The following is a 22211-nucleotide window of genomic DNA, read 5'->3' as shown; positions in this document are numbered from 1 at the left end:
CATGAAAATGAAAATTAACAAATAGATATCACTGGAATGTTCCTTCGTAAGTTCGTCTGCACATGGTATTCCCATCTTCTCTTAAAGTAGTGACTGCATTGTCATGAAACTTAAAAGAATTTTTTTTTTGCACTTCCTTCGTGTTTTTGATGATTTTATTAAGTGTTGTATATCTAAATTTTCAAAATATTTTGAATGATAAAAAAAACAAACCAAATCAATCATAGGGACCTTAAATTTAGATGTGTAAAAGGGGTGGCTATTTCTAAAGGAGTTTTACAGACAAAAACATCATGCCTATTTTCGTATCAAGATTATTAAAATCAATATTCCACGCCTTAATCACTACGAGCATTTATACTCCAAACAGTATGATTTTTAATATTTAATATTGTCAAGTAGAGAAGTGCCATGAATCCATAGAAATACTTCATGAATCCATTAATTGGAGTAATGTTTAAATTGGCTCACCTTGATAATAGCAGGGACTGGTTGTCCAGGAACACCATTGACAGGAATATTATTCATTACACATGCGCTATAATCAGACCAGGTTTTATTGGTATCTGCAATAACAAACCAGCTTCCATCTGACTCGCAACGTCGGGTAACATTCTCTGAAAAAACAATAAGCAAGCAAACTTAGACTTGAATAAAGTCGACATAGAGACTAATGTTACTGGGGTACATATTTGTTTGTTTTAATGGTTAAGATTGTAACACAATTTGACTGCTGCATCCCTATTTTTGACATTTGATGCGACTGTCATACAAGTGAAAGGTTTAGATAGCTATAAAAACAATTTTTTTCATAAGAAAATATCTGTACCAAGTCAGGAATGTGACATTTGTTATCCATTCGTTTGATGTGTTTGAGCTTTTGGTTTTGCCATTTGATAACGGACTTTCCGTTTTGAATTTTCCTCGGAGTTCAGTATTTTTGTAATATTACTTTTGTTTTAGAGCAAAGCCAGTCAGTGGATTCATATATAAAGAACACTATTGAATGTGATATTATCGTTTATAAAACAAATTTAAATCGTTCTTTATTTGAGGGAAAAACAAAATGGAGCATACAGTAATACATCTATTCTTAAAACAAGTCGAGAACGAATTTATAGATGCATTATTTTATTTACTAAAATTGATTATAAAGAATGTGCATGTCTTCAAAACTGACAGTTTAAACCGTTTTCAAGGTATGATTGTGCTTATCTGAAAAATAGTGCAAAATATAATAAATATTCTTTTAGACATCTAATGTCATATCTATCATATTTTGTAGTAAGACAAAGTGAAATGAAATCGGTCCCAATATACGTTCTACAAAAAACTAAAACTGCCAATTAATATAGTCATAAGTGCAGAATCTCTTCATTTCAGAAATGTAAGCCAGTAACTTTCTAACTGAGTAATTGTTAGTCATGATAATTTTATTGGTTTTTTTTAGAATTTTATGATTATCGTATATCTTTAATGGTATCGACTTCTAAAGTTCTTTGCCATTGAGCCATATATGTTTTAACTATTTCGGATTCTTTATTTTCCTTATCAATAATTGACTACAAATATCAAAGACATTAATTTATAAGAATTCATCTTATATCATATTTGTATGATAAAAAGAAAGAAAAGAATATAAAACTGCTAGATTTCGTTATTATCTGATATAAAGATGAGAACACAGACAATATTTGTTACAAATAAGACATACATATTACAACAGTCTCGCATCTAAAAGAAGATAATGATTTTATCTTAGCCAATTTAAGAGAAACAAAGGATAATCTTCATTCATTTGAACATCAGTAAAATTATAAAAAAAAATACATGTTATGCGATAAAACATCACTAATATCAAGTTCATAAAGGTCTTGTTGTAATAACTAGTTGATAAGATGGTATTATATGTAATATAGTATATATGAAAAATGTAATATATATCTGAAACAAAGAATGTATTTTGCGTAGGAGGGTCTTTTGTCTATGAAATAATATAATAATGTTTTATTGATGATTCAAATGAATTGGAGTATGTTCTATGATACCATTTTTTTAAAGACTCGTAAAACAGGAAAAGACAACTTGGGTATATTTTGTGTTCGCTTGTAAACCTTATCATTGCAGATCCAGGATATGAATTTAGATATTATTAAAAAAAACTAAGGTTTCACCTTCCTCCCTTGCTCATGCAAAACTGCTCTTATAGGGATTTTGTTATTATTTAAATTCCCTTTATTGGTAATATAACTTTTGAATTGTTTCGGTTCTTTAACATCCTTTGCTTTCAAATATTCGGTTTAAGCGTTCTTGTTTGAGATAAATCAACATTGGCGCTTCGGATGCATGCAAGTTATAAACTATTTTGTTTTCAATTTTTCAAGCAAAAGTTATTTTTGAGTCTCTGTACGGAAATTATAAAACAATTGAAACTTAATCTATTGAGTTGATCGTGTAAAGACTAATCGGAGATACTCTACTTTGGCTTTCTAGTTTTTCATTTTCTGGGATATCAAAATATAAGTAAATGAACTAACGAGTTGTACTTTAAACGAATCTTATAGGTTTAAAAGGGAATAAAGGAATAGCTTCGATAAGATGACCAATATCAATGTCTCTGTGTCCTATAGGTATAATGCATAGTCGAATTTGTCATCCATTCTTATAAAATTGAGAATGGAAATGCATGGGGAATGTGTCAAAGAGACAACAACCCGACCAAATAAAAAAACAACAGCAGAAGGTCACCAACAGGTCTTCAATGTAGCGAGAAATTCCCGCACCCGGAGGCGTCCTTCAGCTGGCCCCTAAACAAATACATACTACATGTAATTTCCAAATTGTACACAAGAAACTAAAATTAAAATAATACAAGACTAACAAAGGCCAGAGGCCTGACTTGGGACAGGCGCAAAAATGCGGCGGGGTTAAACATGTTTGTGAGATCTCAACCCTCCCCCTATACATCTAACCAATGTAGAAAAGTAAACGCATAACAATACGCACATCAAAATTCAGTTCAAGAGAAGTCCGAGTCAGAAGATGTAACCAAAGAAAATAAACAAAATGACAATAATACATAAATAACAGCAGACTACTAGCAGTTAACTGACATGCCAGCTCCAGACTTCAATTAAACTGACTGAAAGATTATGAGTTCATCATATGAACATCAGGCACAATCCTTCCCGTTAGGGGTTTAGTATCATACCATCATAACATATATGAGAAGAACATAACCCGTGTCATGCCAACAACTGTTTTTAGAATAAATGATTATCCAGTTTGACTTATTTTGGGAGAAAAACGAAAAAAAAAAGACGTCCGGATATTGTTCCGTCATTTTAAGTCAGAATAGACATCAAGTTTGCGTGGTTTTTTTTATACTATGGGTGCACTCGGTTGGCGTGTTGTGAACAGGTCCCGTCTGTTCTAAATCCAGACGTCAATCGAACGAATTGGAACCGGATGTATCTCACAGCTGTTAACTTGCATACTAGTACCCTAAAGGAACAAACTCGGCATATCGAAAATCCGGATCATAATAAACTCGGCCTGTTAGTATTTATATACTTCCACGCTCTGAACGCCCGCGATTTCGCGGGTGTCTTCTAGTATTTCTAACTTTAGGAAAACACATACAATTGTTTTTTTTCTATATTATTATTGTAAATGTTATCATAATATGTGAAAAATGCTTGGAATTGACTTTAGAGCCTGAAATTTGTGATTGTTAACTGTTTGATAGAAACCATGCTAAGACAGTCGATGGATTCCGTATGTATGCACCATACGTACCTATTTGTTCACTTAATGTGTTGTAAATGCCTATAAAAATATGCCAATAAATTATTTTATTGTACGTGATAGCACTTCTCTATTGATAAAAGTATGAAACCAATGTGTAAAAATTCAAACAACATGTCTCATGTAATATTTCATGATAAAGTCTATATGTTGAATATCACTTATAAACAGGTGCACCTCAAATCTATCACAAGTCTCAAATCTGTGTTCTCTTCCTCTTCTGTCCTGGTCTATATTGTGTCACAGATGTCACAAATATTTGAGCTTTCTTTTCTCATTGTTTTTCCTTTTCAACAAATTCTACACTGTTCTATGTGTTGACGTTAGAGTTATCAACATGAATTCGACGAAAGCTTTGGCTGTCAAAACATTCTGAATAGCAAACGTCAATACAGATATATCGGTCTTTTTTGATGTTGTTAAAAATGATATTTTTGTTGTTAAAAATATGCTTTTTTAGTTATCAGATTTGTTATATTGTAATGTAACAAAACGGTCCAAAATTAGGATAGGGTTAAGCACTTTTACCACGTCTCGTTATACATATCCCAAGTCAAGTCGCATTATTCAAGTCATTTTTATAAAAGGAAACGGAATTGAATAAACAAAGACTGCAATTTTGTATTTATTGTGATGACGTCACGAGATACAGATATTTACACAATAATAATATTAAGACTAAATTGATCTTACATTATACTGACATAGATTTAACTTTAACATTTATATTTTAACTCTTTCACAATTATAGTATTATAAATCAAAAACTATTGCATGTGAAAACTTGTCAGTTATAACTGCATATTACTACCGGCTCAAAACATTTGTAACCTGAACACATCCTTGCAATAAATATTTTCCACAACACCTGGACTTACAATTCTGCACCCCGGGGATGATTTTGTCTGTTCATGTGCAATAATTTTAGAAGTGACTAATGAACATACCTTTACCATAATGTTGTGTTTTAAGTAAAAGCGAATTTTAAATGTAAATATCAAAATATTTACATTATTCAAATTTAACTTTATGTTTCCATCGGTTCAACTTCCTGGAGGTTAATTGAAATTAAAATTTCACATTTGCAGAAACGTCCAATCCCCAAAATGATTAAGCCAGGAATAAATATATATAAGTACTCCAAAACATGAAAACTATATAACTGAAATGAACACTTATAGCGTATATAAACGGTAACCTTGCAAATGAGGAAAACGTAATCCATCCCCCAAAGCCCATATGCAGCGTTATCAACACAGTGCTAGAGAATGAATGTAAACAAGCCAGGAAGGTGACAGATGTTATCAATTCGTTTGATGTGTTTGTGCTTTTGATTTTGCAATTTTGAGACTTCGTTTTGAATTTCCCTCTGAGTTCAGTATTTTTGTGATTTTACTGTATGCACTGTGATATATAACACAGATTTCTATTTTCTACATGAAGGGTCAAAGTAGACAAAAACTCTTTTATCCATATTGCCGAACATATTTATTGGCATATACATTAAGATTCCTGAATTATGAGCGCTTTGGGTTTTAAAAAATATATAAAGCTAAAACATATCGAAAACATTGATTTGACCATGCTAATACAGATACACGTATAATAACAAAAAGCTGTTGTCTATCATTGCAAAAGTTTTATTATCGATATTTCTACTAATCTAATAAGTATTTTATTTATCTTTCGTACTACAAAACAATCTCTGATTAGACATAGTTTTATTCATACATTCTTCAGTAATTCCAGAAATCTTAACTAAAGTCTTTTTTTTAAAAGTTATGTGCTTACTCCTGTTTGAGACACTAATTGCTTCTTATAAAAAAGCAAATCGCATTTAACATGCCTTTGAATGATAAAAGTAAATCCATTATGGAATGATGAATTATGTAGGTGTGAATAAGACCACCTTCAAGTTATTCATTTTGAATGACAGTTTCAATTAAGAATATCAGATAGAAAATATAAGATCGGTTGTGCCTATCATAAAATTGTTAATCCTAAATAACAGATAACACAAAATACAAGCTTACAGAAACTGCAACGTGTGAACGCACAATGATACTGAGCTTGTTGAAATATATAGATGTAGTATCATCGCAAATGAGATAAGTATCATGCAATTAACAATAGACAAGGCTGTTTACGTATGTCCTTCAACAATGAGGGAAACCGATGATGTATGTAATCTACAGAGACCACGGATGACACACAATTCAAAAGAAAACAAAAACAACAGCCAAAGTTATAGCCAATTCAAGGCCATTATTTAACGATTATATAGCTACATGGCTATGACAAACGGCAACCTTCGAAAACTCTTCGCTTGAAATAGACGAATACTGTTTGAGGTGGAATAAAACAAATACGCTCACCACAACTATGGCACAACTGTGGAACCCATGGTTAACTTATTTTGAAAAAAACTAAATTGTTTATTATTATAGGTAAATACGACAATTTATGTTTAAAGGTTACACATAAGGGTAAATTTATTCAAGTGTAAGTATGATACGTGTGCCTTCAAAGCAGGTAGATAAAGTTGTCATAACTTGAAAGATTTTAATGCCGAATGCTGATCGACTATTTTGGATACTCAAAATATCGGATTTGAAGTTCAGATATTGAATCGCAGGGTCGAATTTTCCTTCTGGGGTTTAATATAAGTCACCAATATCAACTGTTTAATTTACACGGATCTAGGCCTTTCCCTTTCCATTTATGGTTTATTAATAGAATGGTAGTGAACTTGCTGAGCAACAGCTGTCTTATAATAAGGGCTTAGCAATCACTTTGTCCTTCAAATGAAAACAATAATTTCAATTATGCTGGTTTAACGACTGAATGATCAGTTCTCCTGTAGACGTTAACACGGTAGTGTAATACGTTGTCCGTAGTCTAATCAAGATGTAAATGTAATTTCCGCTATGAAGGTATTTGTGTTTTTCACGATGTCATGATGCATTGTGTAGAAAAAAATCAGTATGAATTATATATCAATGAAAGTTCAAGGAAGGGACAGCTATTTTGAACTGATAACAACAGCATATCTTGATGTACCATAAATTATACTTTAGATTTAAAATTAACGATAATGCCTAGTCCTACTTAAGATTTAAATCAATATCATTGTCTTGTCTTAGATGTGTGGTCTTATAAACTTTTAAACAATAAACAACCAACATAACACAATCTCTATATCAAAGAAATGGAAAATGATTCAAAAAATAATATAAAAATTTCTTTCCTAAGTGAAATAGCAGTGTAATGAAATAAAATCTTCTTCCCTAAGTGAAATAGCAGTAATATGAAATAATAAACTTCTTCCCTGAGTGAAATAGCAGTGTTATGAAATAAAAATCTTCTTAATTCCATAATTCAAATTGCAGTGATATGACCTGTATTAAGTTGTAAAACTCATTTTATATTTTATAATTTCCTTGTTGTTATTATGCGTGCGTTTTTTCATTGTATCACCAACATGTTCACGCTTTGTAAGATAAGAACCACAATATTATTGTTTCTTGTATGCTAAGTTTCGTATCCAAATACGGAGGGAAACAAGGGAAACTTATCACGGAAACTACATAATACTGAGAAACCGTGGCTGTGAGGAATGAACAAAAATGTTATTTTTATCTATTCGAGTTTCAGATGGACGAGAACCCGGATAGAACAATTTATCAGCTGCTTTATTGTTGCCTATAATTATAGATTATCGCTATTTTGTGCATTTTTCGTTTGATATTTTTTTGTGATAATTTTCATATCGTGCTTCTCGCTTGATATGGAAAAATTATCACTAGAAACTAAGGAGGCCACGTGGCGTTGCTAACGAAATTGACATTGAAATTGACAACGTCGTCATAGGTAAAATAGCGATAAACAGATTATCATTGGTCATCTCAACTCGATTGCTTTTCTCACTTTCGCTGTACCAGCTCAAGCGAGAAAATCAATCTCGTTGAGATAATCAACGATAATCTATATCTATGAAAATTATCACAAAAAAGATCAAAGGAAAAATGCACAAAATAGCGATAATAGTCATTTTTAAAATAGTTGTCAGTAGAAGTTAAACTTAGTATTTAATATCTATCAATTATAGGAAGGATCGTCATTGCTTAAACTGCAAGGTCTCTTGTCAATTATAAAGTACTCTATAAAGAAGACCACTCATTTGTAAGTACGAATTGGTTGTTATGATTCATATTTTTGAATAGTAATGATTAAACATGTCAAGGTTAAACACAGGTTACAACTACTGTTACAATATTTTTCGGGAGTGTTAAACGTCCATGAACACTGTGTTGTATTATATAGAAACGTACATTCTCAATGCTATAACTGTACATTTGTTCAGTTTTATTGAATTAGATTTCTGGAGTAATGTAATCAATGGAAAGTCACTTTACAGATCAAAGAAAACCAATAAAACTTGTTACTTTATACATATAAAAAAATGTATATATACTGCATACTCAATGCGAATCCATTTAAGTCCTGCTTGATTTTGTTATCAAGTAGTTCCCACTTTGCTTTTACTTAAAAGATACTAGCAAAGCAAAAGAGTTCTGCACGCATACCTTTCGGGATTTTGAAGTAATCTATATTTTAATGATTACCATATATGTATAGAAGAAGAAGAAGAAGAATTGTTTATTAAAGTGCAACCTGAATTTGAAGTATATCGTTACATTGAATACATAATATAAAACTTCAACCAGCCAAATAGGCTAATGATGCACTGTTTGAATCGTTATTTAACATACATATATTTACGTGCCTCTGGGAATCAGACAAAGGACTCAAATCTCGATAAGCGCTCTCCAAGTGTCAGTGCGGGGTTTTACATGAGAATTAGACGAAGAGTAAACATCTCGATAAGTGCTCTTCGAGCTGCTAGTAAAGAGAATTTACTTGGGAATCAGACGGAGAGTACAAGTCACGATAAGAGATCCTCAAGCTATTAGTAGAGGATCTTCAGTTAAGAATCAGACAAAGAACACATATCTCGATAAGTACTTTTGAAGCTGCAGGAGAGGGGATTTATTTGATGATCAGACGGAGAGTACAAATCCCGAGAAGTGCTTCTCAAGTTGCCAGTAGAGGGGTTTGCTTGAGAATCAGACGACGAACACAAATATTCTCTTCAGACTTCCAATAGATGTTGTTTACTTGAGAATCAGACGTAGGACACATATCTCGATAAGTGCTTTTCAGGCTTCCAGTAGATGGTATTTATTTGAGAATCAGACGTAGAACACATATCTCGCCATGTGCTTCTCAAGCTGCTAGTACAGGAATTTACCAGAGAATTTAGACGGATGGTACAAATCTCGATGAGTGCTTCTCAAACGGCAGTAGGGGATTTACTTGAGAATAAGTACGACGGACATAAATCTCGATAAGCGTTTCTCAAGCTCACAGTATATGGTATATACTTGAGAATCAGACGGAGGACACAAATCTCCCTGAATCGATGCGGAACAAATTTTATTCAACAGTTTGTTAAAATTAGTTACGTGTCTTCTGGATAGTTTTCGTAAAACCGAAAGAGCAAAACACAAAAAAGAAAAGGACACACATATAAAATACAACTATTTCTAGGAGCCTCACCGAATAATATTAAGAGTTGTACAATATACAATGTATACTATTCCCATTGTACAACCAATGTGTTCTGTCTACATAGTGTTAATGTCAAATGTAGCATCCTCGCCATTCTTTATTTATTATCAAAAATGGTCATCAGAAATATGACAGTTTAAATACAGGAAAATATAGAAAAAAGATTAATGTGTCTGGGGAAAATTGGTTAAGGTTAAAGTTAAAACTCCAAAGAATGATAAAATAGCATTCATCACGCGAACAAAATCAGAATGTCATAAGACTCATAACCCATTCATGCAAAACGAAAATGGATTTCCAACAACAAATGCAGCTTTTTCTAAATTCCTTTGAAAATGAAGGATGGAGGACAAGAAAAGGCTTACTTGAATCAACCATCAGAATGTAACTAAAGAATTAACTCATGTATGATAAAAGACATAATACAGACGCCAAATAATACGGTCATTTACCTTCTTCTATCTTTTTAATTATTAATCTGCTGAATAACTAAGAAGTTCATGCTTTTTTGTCCTTTTATTTAAATGAAACGTTTGTCAAAGCACAGTTTGTATTAAACGAGCAAAATAAATCCAATTCTCACAATAAAGTTTAAATGCAAACAGGCAAGACAAACATGTTTTGTTATAAATATTTTACGCAGTGTTGTAACGTTGTCAAGTAAAACACGTGCAGTCATAGGTAATGCATTTTATAGCCACTTAAAACATCATAGTGAAACTCCATCAAATGTGTGTCTGTCAGGACATTGATGGAATCTTAATGAAACATCTATATTATGTAAGTATTCCATAATACCTACAAGCATTTATTGCTTTTAACATTTCAAAAGTGCCTTAAAAACTTATTTTCACACGTGTTAGATTCTATATTACTAGTAAGGTGGTAGGTATTGTTTTATAAACGCGATGTTGACTTGAAATAAAAAAAATACAAAAAGATGGATGGTTAAGACAGTATACGTCGGGTTTTTTTAAAAACACTACTGCAGAAAATATTCTAAGGTATATAATAACATACTTGTTCCAACCCACCACTTTCTTGTGCAAAGTGCTTGTCCCCAACATGAATCGGACTATAGATTGATACATTTAGCCAGCATTTAGCACACAGTAACTTGTATACGAGTTTTACTTATACTTTTGAGTTAAAAGAACTTGTCATTCATTATCCTTACCTGTTGGATCAAGTCTGTTTATATAGTCAGGACAAGGTTTGACAGCTACTGTTCCTGCTTTTGTGGCTGGCCAACATGATATACCATCCCATGTAATATTGCAATACAGTCCTGAATTAAACAAATACATAAATGTATTGAAAAATTGTAACCCTACCATAATTTGATAAGAAATATGCTTAAAAAACACAAGAAATTGTTACAAAATTATTGCCATTCTTTGTTGTATATATGTAAAAAAGGGAGAAAACCAATATATGTATAAAACTTCATTTATGCTTCCTTCATATTCGACTGTAAATAAAAAAAATCTTTGGATTCATAAAATAACAGTGAAATGCAAAATGACAAGTTAAGCATATTTTACAGCCGATTTCATTGAGTGTGTAGGCACATGTAATATCTTTCGTTAGCTTGCTTGCAAGCTCAACCGTGAAGTCATTATTAGGTCAGGTATACTACCCTCCTTTAGAAGTAGCCTAGTCCAACAGACATATAGATTGGTTATCTGTCTGACTAGTCTATACGTTATGTTACTGAGACGTAATAGCGAAACAATATAGGGGGCACGAGTGTACACACTTTAAGTCCTCATTTAAAGGTGAATTGGGGAACACAACATATTACCGGCTATCGTTACTACATATGCAGTATGAAACATAGATATAAATAGGCTGTACACGATTGCATGGTATTGGAATTGCAGTCGGAGCAGTAGAGACAAATCTAAGAGGGGCTTAGCGATTATGGTGCCGACTCCTGTAAATCACTGAAAACAGCACGAGGACCTACATGTATGTATCGGAAAGATTGTTAATCATTGAAGATAGTATGATGACTTATATATCGGAAAGATGGTTAATCAGTGAAAACAGCATGTGCACCTATATATCGGAAAGATTGTAATATATAAACCGCAAACACCTAGATCTATGAGTTCCAATCAATCTATTCCGAACTATGAATTCTGATACCGGTATATTGGATACAACCAATGAACCCTCATCTCTGGGTAATGATCTATAAGCAAATTGTGCGGTTCAGTAAAATATAAACACAACTCTAATTAAAGATGACACATGCCATGTATATTACAGAAAAGGAATTACATATGTGCAATTTTAAGAACTGTTTTTAAGTTAATTTTTAAATGAGATGTATAATACAATGTATATTTTAGATTTGGATGCATTGATTAACTCATATAAATTGGCAAGGTTAGACTATATAATAAACATTCTAAAATGTAATCAATCATCTTTTGCATAATTTCAAAATCTATTTCAATAGATTTTATACTTCTTCAAAACAAATGCATCCAGTAGGTAATCAAACTTATTATCTACCCTTGAGTTGCAAAAGGAACAGAAAAACATAAAGATTTGATTGTATTTACCCACAGCTTTTAATTTATCTTCTTAATGTATTACATTATAATATATTAATCGAGTCTTTATACATATATATGTAAATGGGGATCCTGATCTCAATTGAAAAGCAATAAATCATTATTGCAATATTTCCACTTCTTTTGAAATCTTGAGGGATATTTAACACCATATTTAAGCAAAATTTTTAATTACGGAAAATGCATGATTAAAAGTTTAATGTGACTGACTGTATTTAGCTCTAAACTAGGTCATTAAAGCAGACATATTTCAATTACAAAACTCATCCTATTGAAATTTTGACATTGTGTTGAATACAATTATTTCACCAAAAACATGTAGTTAAAACATATATTGTATGTCTTTCAGGAGACATCATTAATCAATGCAAATTAAATATAAAAATAACATGGATCATTTAAACTAGGGTGTGCTATTTAAAATATGTAAAAAATCAGGATAAAAGTATCTGCAGAACCTTCCGCTATTAAAAATCAAACGACCATTCCCTGTACAGGATAAGGCGCATTGCATCTGCGCCACAATGTTATATTTAATTTGCACTAAAAATAAAACAAATGCATTGCGCCATTTTACAGGTATTATTGAGATTGAGTGTATATTTTTATGGCCCCGCAACGAAGTTGTCGGTGCCATATAGTTTTATTCTTGTCCGAAATTCCGAAATTCCACAACAGACCATTATACGTTTTATTTCTTCTAAAAGCCTTCAGATATTGGACTTATTTTTGGTTTGGGAGTTCACCATGATGAGTTACAGATCAAGTTTAAGTTTCCTTCCGCTCCGCTATTTTTTGCTGAAATTACGGGCTTTGAACTTTGATACATCGTTGAAAATCACAGTTATAAGTAGTTTATTTTTTAAACGCCTTCAGATATTGGGCTGATTTTTGGTTTGTGAGTTAATCTTGATGAGGTACAGATCAAGTTTAAGTTTGGTCCTCTACATTAATTTTTGCCAAAATTAAAGGTTTACAACTTTGAAAATTGTTGAAAATTACAGTTAAACAGACTTTTTTTATATAGGCCTCCACATTTTGAGCTGAGTTTTTTTAATAGTTATACAGACAATTTTTTCTATAGGCCTCCACATTTTGAGCTGAGTTTTGTTAACAGTTAATTTATAATTATGAACATATCAATGTGAGACTACCATCATGTTTGTGTCCAGATGTGATATTGAAATTGAAGATTTTTCAACTTTTTGGGACGGGCCATTCGTGTCGCTTTGAAACATCTAGTTTTTAAATATTTCTCCTGGATGTGGGTACCTGAGTAAGTTCATACTTATTTAAAAAAAAAAACTGAGCGTCACTTAGGTTTAACATTACAGTGCTAACATATTTGAGGTGTCAAGATTGACATTGTCAATTCTGAGTTATTTTCCGTTAGCTTTCTCAGATTTGGATTGTTTCATATTTTACATGTTGGTGTAGTATAAAGCCGACTTATACTAATTTGGTTTTTGAAAGCCGTACGGTTGTCTATAATGGTGTTCGTCTACTTTAATTGACCTTGATAGTGTTTCATTTGCAATCATCTAACACCTCTTTATTTGAAAATAGAGCCGGGAAAACAGTATGTGATCCTTTAAGACCACACATGATTATTCAGTGTAAATCGAAGGAATATGTTTTATTTTGCAATCAACAACTGTATTTTGAAGTTAGTATTTAAAATCTCTTTTGAATAATACTGTTTTTATACTATTTGCCTTTATTTAACTGTTTTATTTGCGCAAACGGAATGTGGTTTGTGGCGCAAATGAAAGATCACTGCAAAAAATCAGTATATTTTGAAATCCATCGATTACAAGAAATTTCCGGAGAACCAAAATCTTTCGTAAATACTGATATTAGACAGAAATTGTTATTCCATGAAGAATGGCGGATTGTTTTTTTGTTTTGGTGCCAACCTCCAACCTTTTACGATTTCCCTGTTATGCAAACATTATTGTTTTACAGACTTTTCGTAAAACTTCCTTCTAGTAATTGAGTTATTAATTTTTTAAACATCTTCTGGATTCTGTAAGGCTCAACTTTCAAAATCTTTTTTGCATAAAGCGAAAGCAAGATTTGGGAGTAATCTCCTTAACTTCTTTAACAAAAAAAGAATCTGTTCTGCTTTAAAACCGCGGAAAAGTAAATAACAAAAAATAAAAGATAAGACAAACGTAAACTATTTCTAATTTAATCAATTACACTCCCTTTCGTGATGACACCTTACACCACATCTTTAAAAGGATCAATCAAATTCACATAACATAAATTTTTACTTTAAGATGGTAGATAATCGGGATATATGATAAAAAAAAACCAATATATACTGTAAAAATAAACGTAATCGTATTGGATTTTATTGCTTAACTCAAATTTGTCGGTGTTATGTAATTGTTTCTTAAATTCACGCAAATTCTGTATAACTGATAAAATTTGGGATTAAACTACAACCTACAGTACTAAGGCTTGCCATTTGAATTGTATAAAAGCTAACAACAAGACAATGAACATATGAAAATAAGGAGATGCAATGTGATTGCCAAGGAGATAACTATCCACAAAAGTTCAATTTAAGTGGGTGTAAGTAATTTCAGGCAACCAACAATGAGAAAAACCCATACCGTATGGTCGGCTATAAAAGGGTCAACCCATAGCGTATGGTCGGCTATAAAAGGACCCGGCATGAAAATATGAAACAATTCAATAAAGACAACTAACAGCCTAATTTATAACAAAACAATTTACAAAAAACGAATTTGACAAACATGAACCAACTACAACCACTGAGATTTTAAATAGTAATACATCAAACAAAACACAGTAGCCGTGGCTCGGTACTTAAACATCCCAATAACAAAAAGACACCAAGTACAGATCTGACATGTCTAATAAGTTTCAAATTGATCTGACCACACTTTGAGCTAGGATAAAATAATTTAACAAAAAAAACCACACTTATTGGATACTACATTCAAGCTTGATTCAGCTCTTAATTTGGATTGCGATTAAATATTTGACACAGTATAGTTTCTGATAGAGAATGGATGTGGCCACATTTACCAATTATAGTTCAGTATCCAAAAAATCTAAAAACATGGTTGGATTCAGTATATCAAAGAGCCACATACGTTCAATATTTTTGGAATAAAGCAAATTCAAAAATTTATTCTACACTCCAATGTAGACCAACTTAGAAACTGGGCCTAAAATCAACAAAATTAATACATGTTTAGATTCAGCCTATAAATAACATCTAAAAATGCATTTTTGCTACAGTATAATAATTTAATACCTTTAGACTTTTTGGACTTTAATGTTAATCAATTTGAAAGCGGGTCATAAATTAAAAATCTATTTTTTTTTATATTCACAGTAAGATTCGGCATATCAAATAACCCCATTAATTCAATTTTGATGAATAAAGTTTTGAATCATTGAACCCAAAATATAAATACATGGTTAGATTCAGCATACAAAAGAACTTAGAGTTGTCTCCTTGGCACTCGCACCACATCTTCCTATATCTAATTAGAGAACTCAATTCTGTCGATTAATTCCCATTGTAAAAGGTATATATACAAAGAATGTAAAAAGTATTGTTTTTGGCCCTAATTCCTGAACGGTTAGGGCCCTGGCCCCCCTCCCCCCAAAAAAAATCAAACATAATCTTCCTTTTTGTATGGTAAACTTTTGTAGAGATCCATAGACTTATTTTGAACTAATTAAAATAAAACCAAAGTATCTTTGTTTTTACCCGTTTTTTGCCCATTATTTGCTATAAATATTTTTTTGTGGTCGTCTAAAAGAGTTTGTATTTATAATACAGCATAAAAATGATATAAGTCATATAAAATATTAAACTAAGAAAGCGATATCTCTGGAAAGTGCTATTTTAATACCCCAGTACTACAATAAAAATGCCATCACTTAGAATGGCATGCTCGCATGCATATTTCGTCGAAGAATAGAAAGGATCACTTTTAATTAAAACAGGTTGAAATATTGAGTTGTTTCAGTGAAATACAGAAAAATTATCAAGATTGATAGATTTGTGATTCGGTAGAAAAGATAACACAAAATTTGACTCCAGCTATCATCAACATTATTGCCCATCATAACTAATTAGATGCCTGGAAATCATGTTTGTAACTTATATCGTTAGGTCAATTATAGGTTAATTAAATTTTTGACTTGGCTTCGATCAGGTGATTTTTTGAAAATATATTACTGTTTTTTTGACAGAACTTCTACATATCATTTACAAACATCGAATTAGATTATTTGCTATATCATATCGGAATGGTAGCGTACAGGAAAACATACTTTGTATACTGGCGTCACTGTGCGTATGACCGATGTCTATAAAAGTACTTAAAAAGAGTATATAAATAACGAGTTTAATCAGACTTTTCGGTTTATTTTCCTTTGATTTATTGGTAGCGTTGTAATTTATAGCAGTTAAACTTCAATTGAGAGCAACGGAGAACAGCACGTGTATTCATAGATGTTTCATTTCATTAGGAAATAACATATGCCGTAGTTTAGGAATGTTTGCTTATTGTTGTTTGCCAAATCAAAATTGTGGAATTTAATGATTTTTTACAAACTATTACATTGTTTTTTTTTTACAGAACCCATTTGTACCACAACATACGAATGTATTATAGAGATACTTAAATTTTGAGTAGATGGATGGTTGATGGTAAACACATTGTGATTGTGAGGTCAACAGTGATATTATGCATCCTCTGATTTGCGTTATGATTTCCTGTTTTACAGTTTCAGAATGTCAATTCCAAATTGATACCATATTTTTCGTTTCTTAATAATGCATGTATTTGATGTAAGAAAACCTGGAATACTGTGGAAGTGTTCCCTTCACCTTTAATATTAATTATAAACATAAAAAGGGCATGACATCAAATTTGTAGAAAACAGTTAATATAATTCACGTGAAAAGAAATCGCACTTGCTACATTAACTTAATAACACATTTAACAAATTAATAGGGGCAAAGATTATATTTATACAGGAATAATTCACTGGTAAAACGCTTCAATGTCTATTAGAGCTACACGAAAACTTATAGAAAGGTTAAAATATTAAAATTTGTATATGCAATATATGTCTAACATTAATCCTGTTTTGATTCATTTATCTCTATCATATTTCTTATTTTGTTTTTAAGACTATTGGATTTTAATTTCCTTTAAACATACATTTCATATCAACTGATAAAAAAAATGAAATTCATGATTTGAATAAAAATTAGTATGATTATCGAAAACTGGTTTGAAAATATTAAGGTTAACACATATAAAATTTGCGTGAAATTCTGTTATTGAAAAAGTGCCACTTAAAAAGATGTATCTTTCAACTTAATTGATACATACTAACAGCAAGTTTTAATTATATCTACAAGTAGATGAAGATGGTATGATCTATAGGCAAGCCTTTCAAGTTAAGTTAAGTTATATATTGCTTTCTACAGACAGCATTTATTCTCGACCTTAAATCTCTATAATTATTATGTTTCTGAAAACTTTATTCCCTGATGACATGTTTATATTTTCCTCTTTGCCCTTCACTTTTCAAAAGGTCAGATCAATTTGTTAGTAGTTTATCGAGTTATTGGTCCATTTTTTCTTTGGAAAGATGAAGAGATTTTCAAAAATCTGAATATGTTCATGTATTAATTTTATTATCAAATTTAATCCCAATCCAGAGATATTATAAAAAATGTGAATTGTCGACAAAAAAACCCATTCCTCATGAAAACACGGAAATAGAACTTGGACCCCTATAAAAGAGTTTGATTGGTTTTGTGGGATGATAAATATATTCACTCGGAAAAAGGACGTTAAATCATTGCAGATTTTAGACCCTTCGTTTTATTCAACATACTTTACACTGTCTTTCAAAGTTTCCCGTCATCAATATGCATGTACATTTTGCAAATAGTACATTTTGACAATTACATTAACAGTACATATATTGGCCGAATGCGGAAAAGAAAGTGTGTGCGAAACTACGTTAACTTAACAATTGTATTTCATATTATTGAAGCGTACCTTCTGTGGCAGACAGCATGCAATATTTTAGGCGCTGAAGTTTGAAACACAACTGAACGCCTATGTCCATTCATATTGAGTGAAATAAATATAATGCATTTAAACACATTGACGACATTTTGTATAGAACATGTAATTCAATCGACACGAAATTGTACACGAAGACATAAAAAACAATTGTTAACATGTACATATGAAATATATTTATTCTCGAACAATAAGTGTTCACGTTTGCCCTGTTTGTGTGTTTCTGTTTATGATTTTGTGTTCACAATTGACGAGTTTTGTTGACTTCAGTTTACATGTATACAAGATTTTTTCCGAGTATAAAAACAAGTTTTTATTGAAGAGACGTTAAGCGCACTCAAGCATGCACTTATCCAATAAATATCAAGTTACAATTTACACGTCTTTTCTTTGTATATTATGAATTAAGATATCAATCTGTATTATATCGTACTCTGGAATAAAAAGGTTAACAAATAGGTAAATAAAATTAATGATACGCTCCGTCAATTGATGCATCATTAAATATGCTGTAATAGTATCATCCTATTCTTAATACATCTAACAAAAAATGGTGAAATGTGTCTCTTAGTAAAATAACCCTCACAAGAAATTTTAAATTGTGTTTAAAATACATTTACCAAGAAATAGTGAATTTTTGTCCCTACGACAAAAACAACAAACAAGAAACGGTGAATTGTGTGTAAAATACATTTACCAAGAAATAGTGAATTGTTTGTCCCTACGTCAAAAACACCCAACAAGAAATGGTGAATTGTATGTCTCACTGCCAAATACCTGTACTTAAATATGACAGACATGTTCGTCCATGTGCTGAATAAATAGCTATACCAAGAAATGTTGAAATGTATGTCCTATGTCAAATACCTCTTTCAGGACATAAGGAAATGTCTGTCTGTATGCCAAACATCTCCGACGTGAAATAGTGAATTAATGTCTCCATACCAAAACTTCTACTTAGACATGGTGAAATGTATGTCTCTATGACAAACACATGTATCTCTAACAATAACTAGTGAAATGTATGTCTCTATGACAAAAACATGTATCTCTAACAATAACTAGTGAAATGTATGTCTCCATACCGAATACCTCCAACAATAAATGGTGAAATGTGTATCCCTATGCCAAACTCCTCACAATAAAAGGGTGAAATGTGTATCCATATGCCAAACTCCTCAAAATAAATTGTGAAATGTGTATGTCTATGCCTCTAACAACAAATGGTGAAATATATGTGATCCTGTTCTAAATAATTCTTCCAGAAACGGTGATCCCCTAAATGACCGAAAAGATCTCCTCGGGCTGCAAATATATTCATGCAAATGTAATTTAATGCTACCTTCAGTTTGTTTCTCTTGTTGCATACTTTTATTACACTGTAATTCTTCAAGAAACAGGACCTTTCGTTGTTGTTCTTCGTTGTTGATCAAAAGGTCGCTCCCCTGCAAAACAAAAAAGTAAAAAATGAGACTTACCATTGCTTGTCCTCGGTGGTTCCGTAAAAATAAGTCCATAACATTCTAATTTCTTTTTCACAATGACATCTTTTTGATCCTCAATTGTTATGAAAGTTTTTTCGTAGTCCTTATAATGAAGCCAAGCCTCAAGGTCTGTAAAGTTGTACATAGTCATTTTGATCACTTGCACGTTTATTCAATTCTTAGATATTTTTAAACGCTGTTCAAAACAGGCTCTGATATTATTTTCCTTCAATGAATTTTATCGCAAGAAAATGTACAACGTTTGTCAGTACTCAAGTGCTGTATACAACTTCTTTAAGGATGTTTTCCTATAACGATCATACTTAAGTAAAAAATGTGCACTATCCGCTGTGAAACAGATGTTGTTAAATATATATAATAGTTTACATATTTTCACCCATTATCCATCATTCCCCAATTAAAATAGCCTCTACGTTAATACCCAATCATTCATTAATTAAAACAAATAAATTATTTGTCGATTTCTGTAATTAATATGACGACTTCCGGATACAATCTATTTCATACAAATGTACATTTCTTTGTAAACGTAACAAAATACTTTTATCGTGACCGCGTCGAATTCACTGGTTTCATAAAAACTATGACATGCAAATGCAACACTTGTTAATTATTATATGGATTGTTGTATATCTAAATCCGAATGGAATATTATTTTCATTAACACTCATTTGTCATGACTATCATACGTCTAATTGAATGTTGGTAATACATATATGTCCATTTCACATTAATCACCAATATTTGATATTCACATTCGGACATCAAATAATGTTTGTGTTGACATATTCATTATTATTAATAATAATCATAAACGAGCAGTTCGTTGTAAGCGTTCGCTAGTTATATATTTTCTCTGTAATCGACTTTCTCAAGTTACAACGGCTTTACATGAAAACCGATATGATAAAAGTTTACATAATAATTTAAATCACAAAATAACCCGACAAAAACTGTTCTCTGGTATTGAAGGAAACGTATTTTTTCCTCGTAATCATGCCAATACTTAAAAAATTTTCAACTATCAATCAAGTTTAAGGTTTAATGAAGGAATGCAACAATTATCTATAAAGAATCAAAAACATTGCCAAAAGTCAAATCACTCAACTCTAAATAAGATATAAATGCACTGACGAGTGAAAAGGAGATCGCAATATCAATAAGTCCTCTTGGAAAACAATCGAGAGATGAACATATATTTGACAACAACATACAAACACAAAAACGTCATCCGTTTCGTTTCCACCTTCTTTTTCAGTTTGAGTATTTTGTAACCTTCCGTCATTTTTGGAATACTCTATAATTACCAAGAACTTTTCCCCCCAAATTATCGTCAAGAATTAAAAAAAAAAAGATACATAATTTATCAGAATATCCTTTACCATTATAATAATAGAAGTCCAGTGGTTAATTTCTTTTATTGATAAATAACACGTACCACATAATGATAACATGTATTAAAGTTGATACAAGATAACTTTTTCATCCTACATTTTTGAACAGTTTAGATAAATATGAATAAAAATAGGACACATTTTTGCTTTTATCTTTCGAACGCACACCTTTTTTTTGTAAAATATGAATGTGTGTACGTGCACAGTGCAAATTTTAAGACATTTATATCAACAGTTATAAATAATAAATAAGAAACAACACGAACTCCACTATGAAATCAGGTGCTCCGGAAGGGTAAGCATTTCCTGCACCGTATACGGCACCCATCGTATTTTTTCTTTGTTCAGTTAGGTAATGATGATATAAACAGCATTGTTTGTTTTATAATATAGTCAAATGATTGCGTCAACACCGTTTAAATAAAAGCAACAGAGGTATACCGCCGTTCAAAAGTCATTAATCATAAACAAATCCGGGTTACAAATTAAAACCGAGGAAAAGATATCAACTAAAAGAGGAAAACACATTAACCATAAGAAAAAAACATATCAACTATATGATGAAAACACATCGACTATAAGAGGAAAACAAATTAACTATAGAAGGACTACACATCAACGATAAGATGGAAACACACCAACTATAAGAGGAAAACACATCAACTATAACAGGAAAACACATTAACTATAAAAGGAAAACACATCAACTATAAAAGGCAAACAACGGAATAAGAGAAACACTGATTGTCAACATGCATAGAACCAGACTATTTGATAACAACTATCATATTTCCGACTTAACAACGACCTAATCATGTTCCTTTTATAATTGTCTAACAATCAAAGTAAATGCCATTGAAGTAATAAATTACCATAGCTCAACCAAAGACTATTTTGTTCAGAACTCTGATTTTCAATTCGTGACAAGAAGACTCAAAGTCTAAAGATCAGTTTAATTTAGTGTATTATAAAAACATTGCAACCGAGTCACCAAAGCATTGAAAAATGTAAATGGCGATTAAAGCATACACATATCAAAAGATAACGTAATAAAATGGAGCCAACCTTTGAAAAAAATACCAAAAGATAAGGTAAACGACAAGGAGCCGATATTAAAAAAAAAAGCAGAAAGAAATTAAACAAATATAAAAGTGTTGCTAAAATCAATAATTAACATAGACTACAATTCAA

At 31.4% G+C, this 22211-nt stretch overlaps 1 protein-coding gene across 4 annotated transcripts in view; it reads right to left on the bottom strand.

Moving 5' to 3' along the window:
• Positions 1–22211, bottom strand: part of LOC134706693 (parathyroid hormone/parathyroid hormone-related peptide receptor-like) — a 152347-nt gene that overhangs the window by 14531 nt on the left and 115605 nt on the right. For 3 of the 4 annotated variants that reach the window (XM_063565862.1, XM_063565863.1, XM_063565865.1), the window contains 3 exons: positions 19464–19566; positions 10616–10726; positions 472–617 (listed from right to left, as the gene is read on the bottom strand). In XM_063565862.1, coding sequence (XP_063421932.1) covers positions 472–617; positions 10616–10726; positions 19464–19566 — 360 coding nt within the window. Of the gene's footprint in view, positions 1–471; positions 618–10615; positions 10727–19463; positions 19567–19599; positions 20484–22211 lie in introns of those variants that run through there. The other variant, XM_063565864.1, reaches the window with a different exon arrangement.

Source organism: Mytilus trossulus, chromosome 2, assembly GCF_036588685.1.
Source record: "Mytilus trossulus isolate FHL-02 chromosome 2, PNRI_Mtr1.1.1.hap1, whole genome shotgun sequence".
Classification (NCBI taxonomy): domain Eukaryota; kingdom Metazoa; phylum Mollusca; class Bivalvia; order Mytilida; family Mytilidae; genus Mytilus; species Mytilus trossulus.
This window is presented reverse-complemented; position numbering and strand designations above follow the sequence as displayed.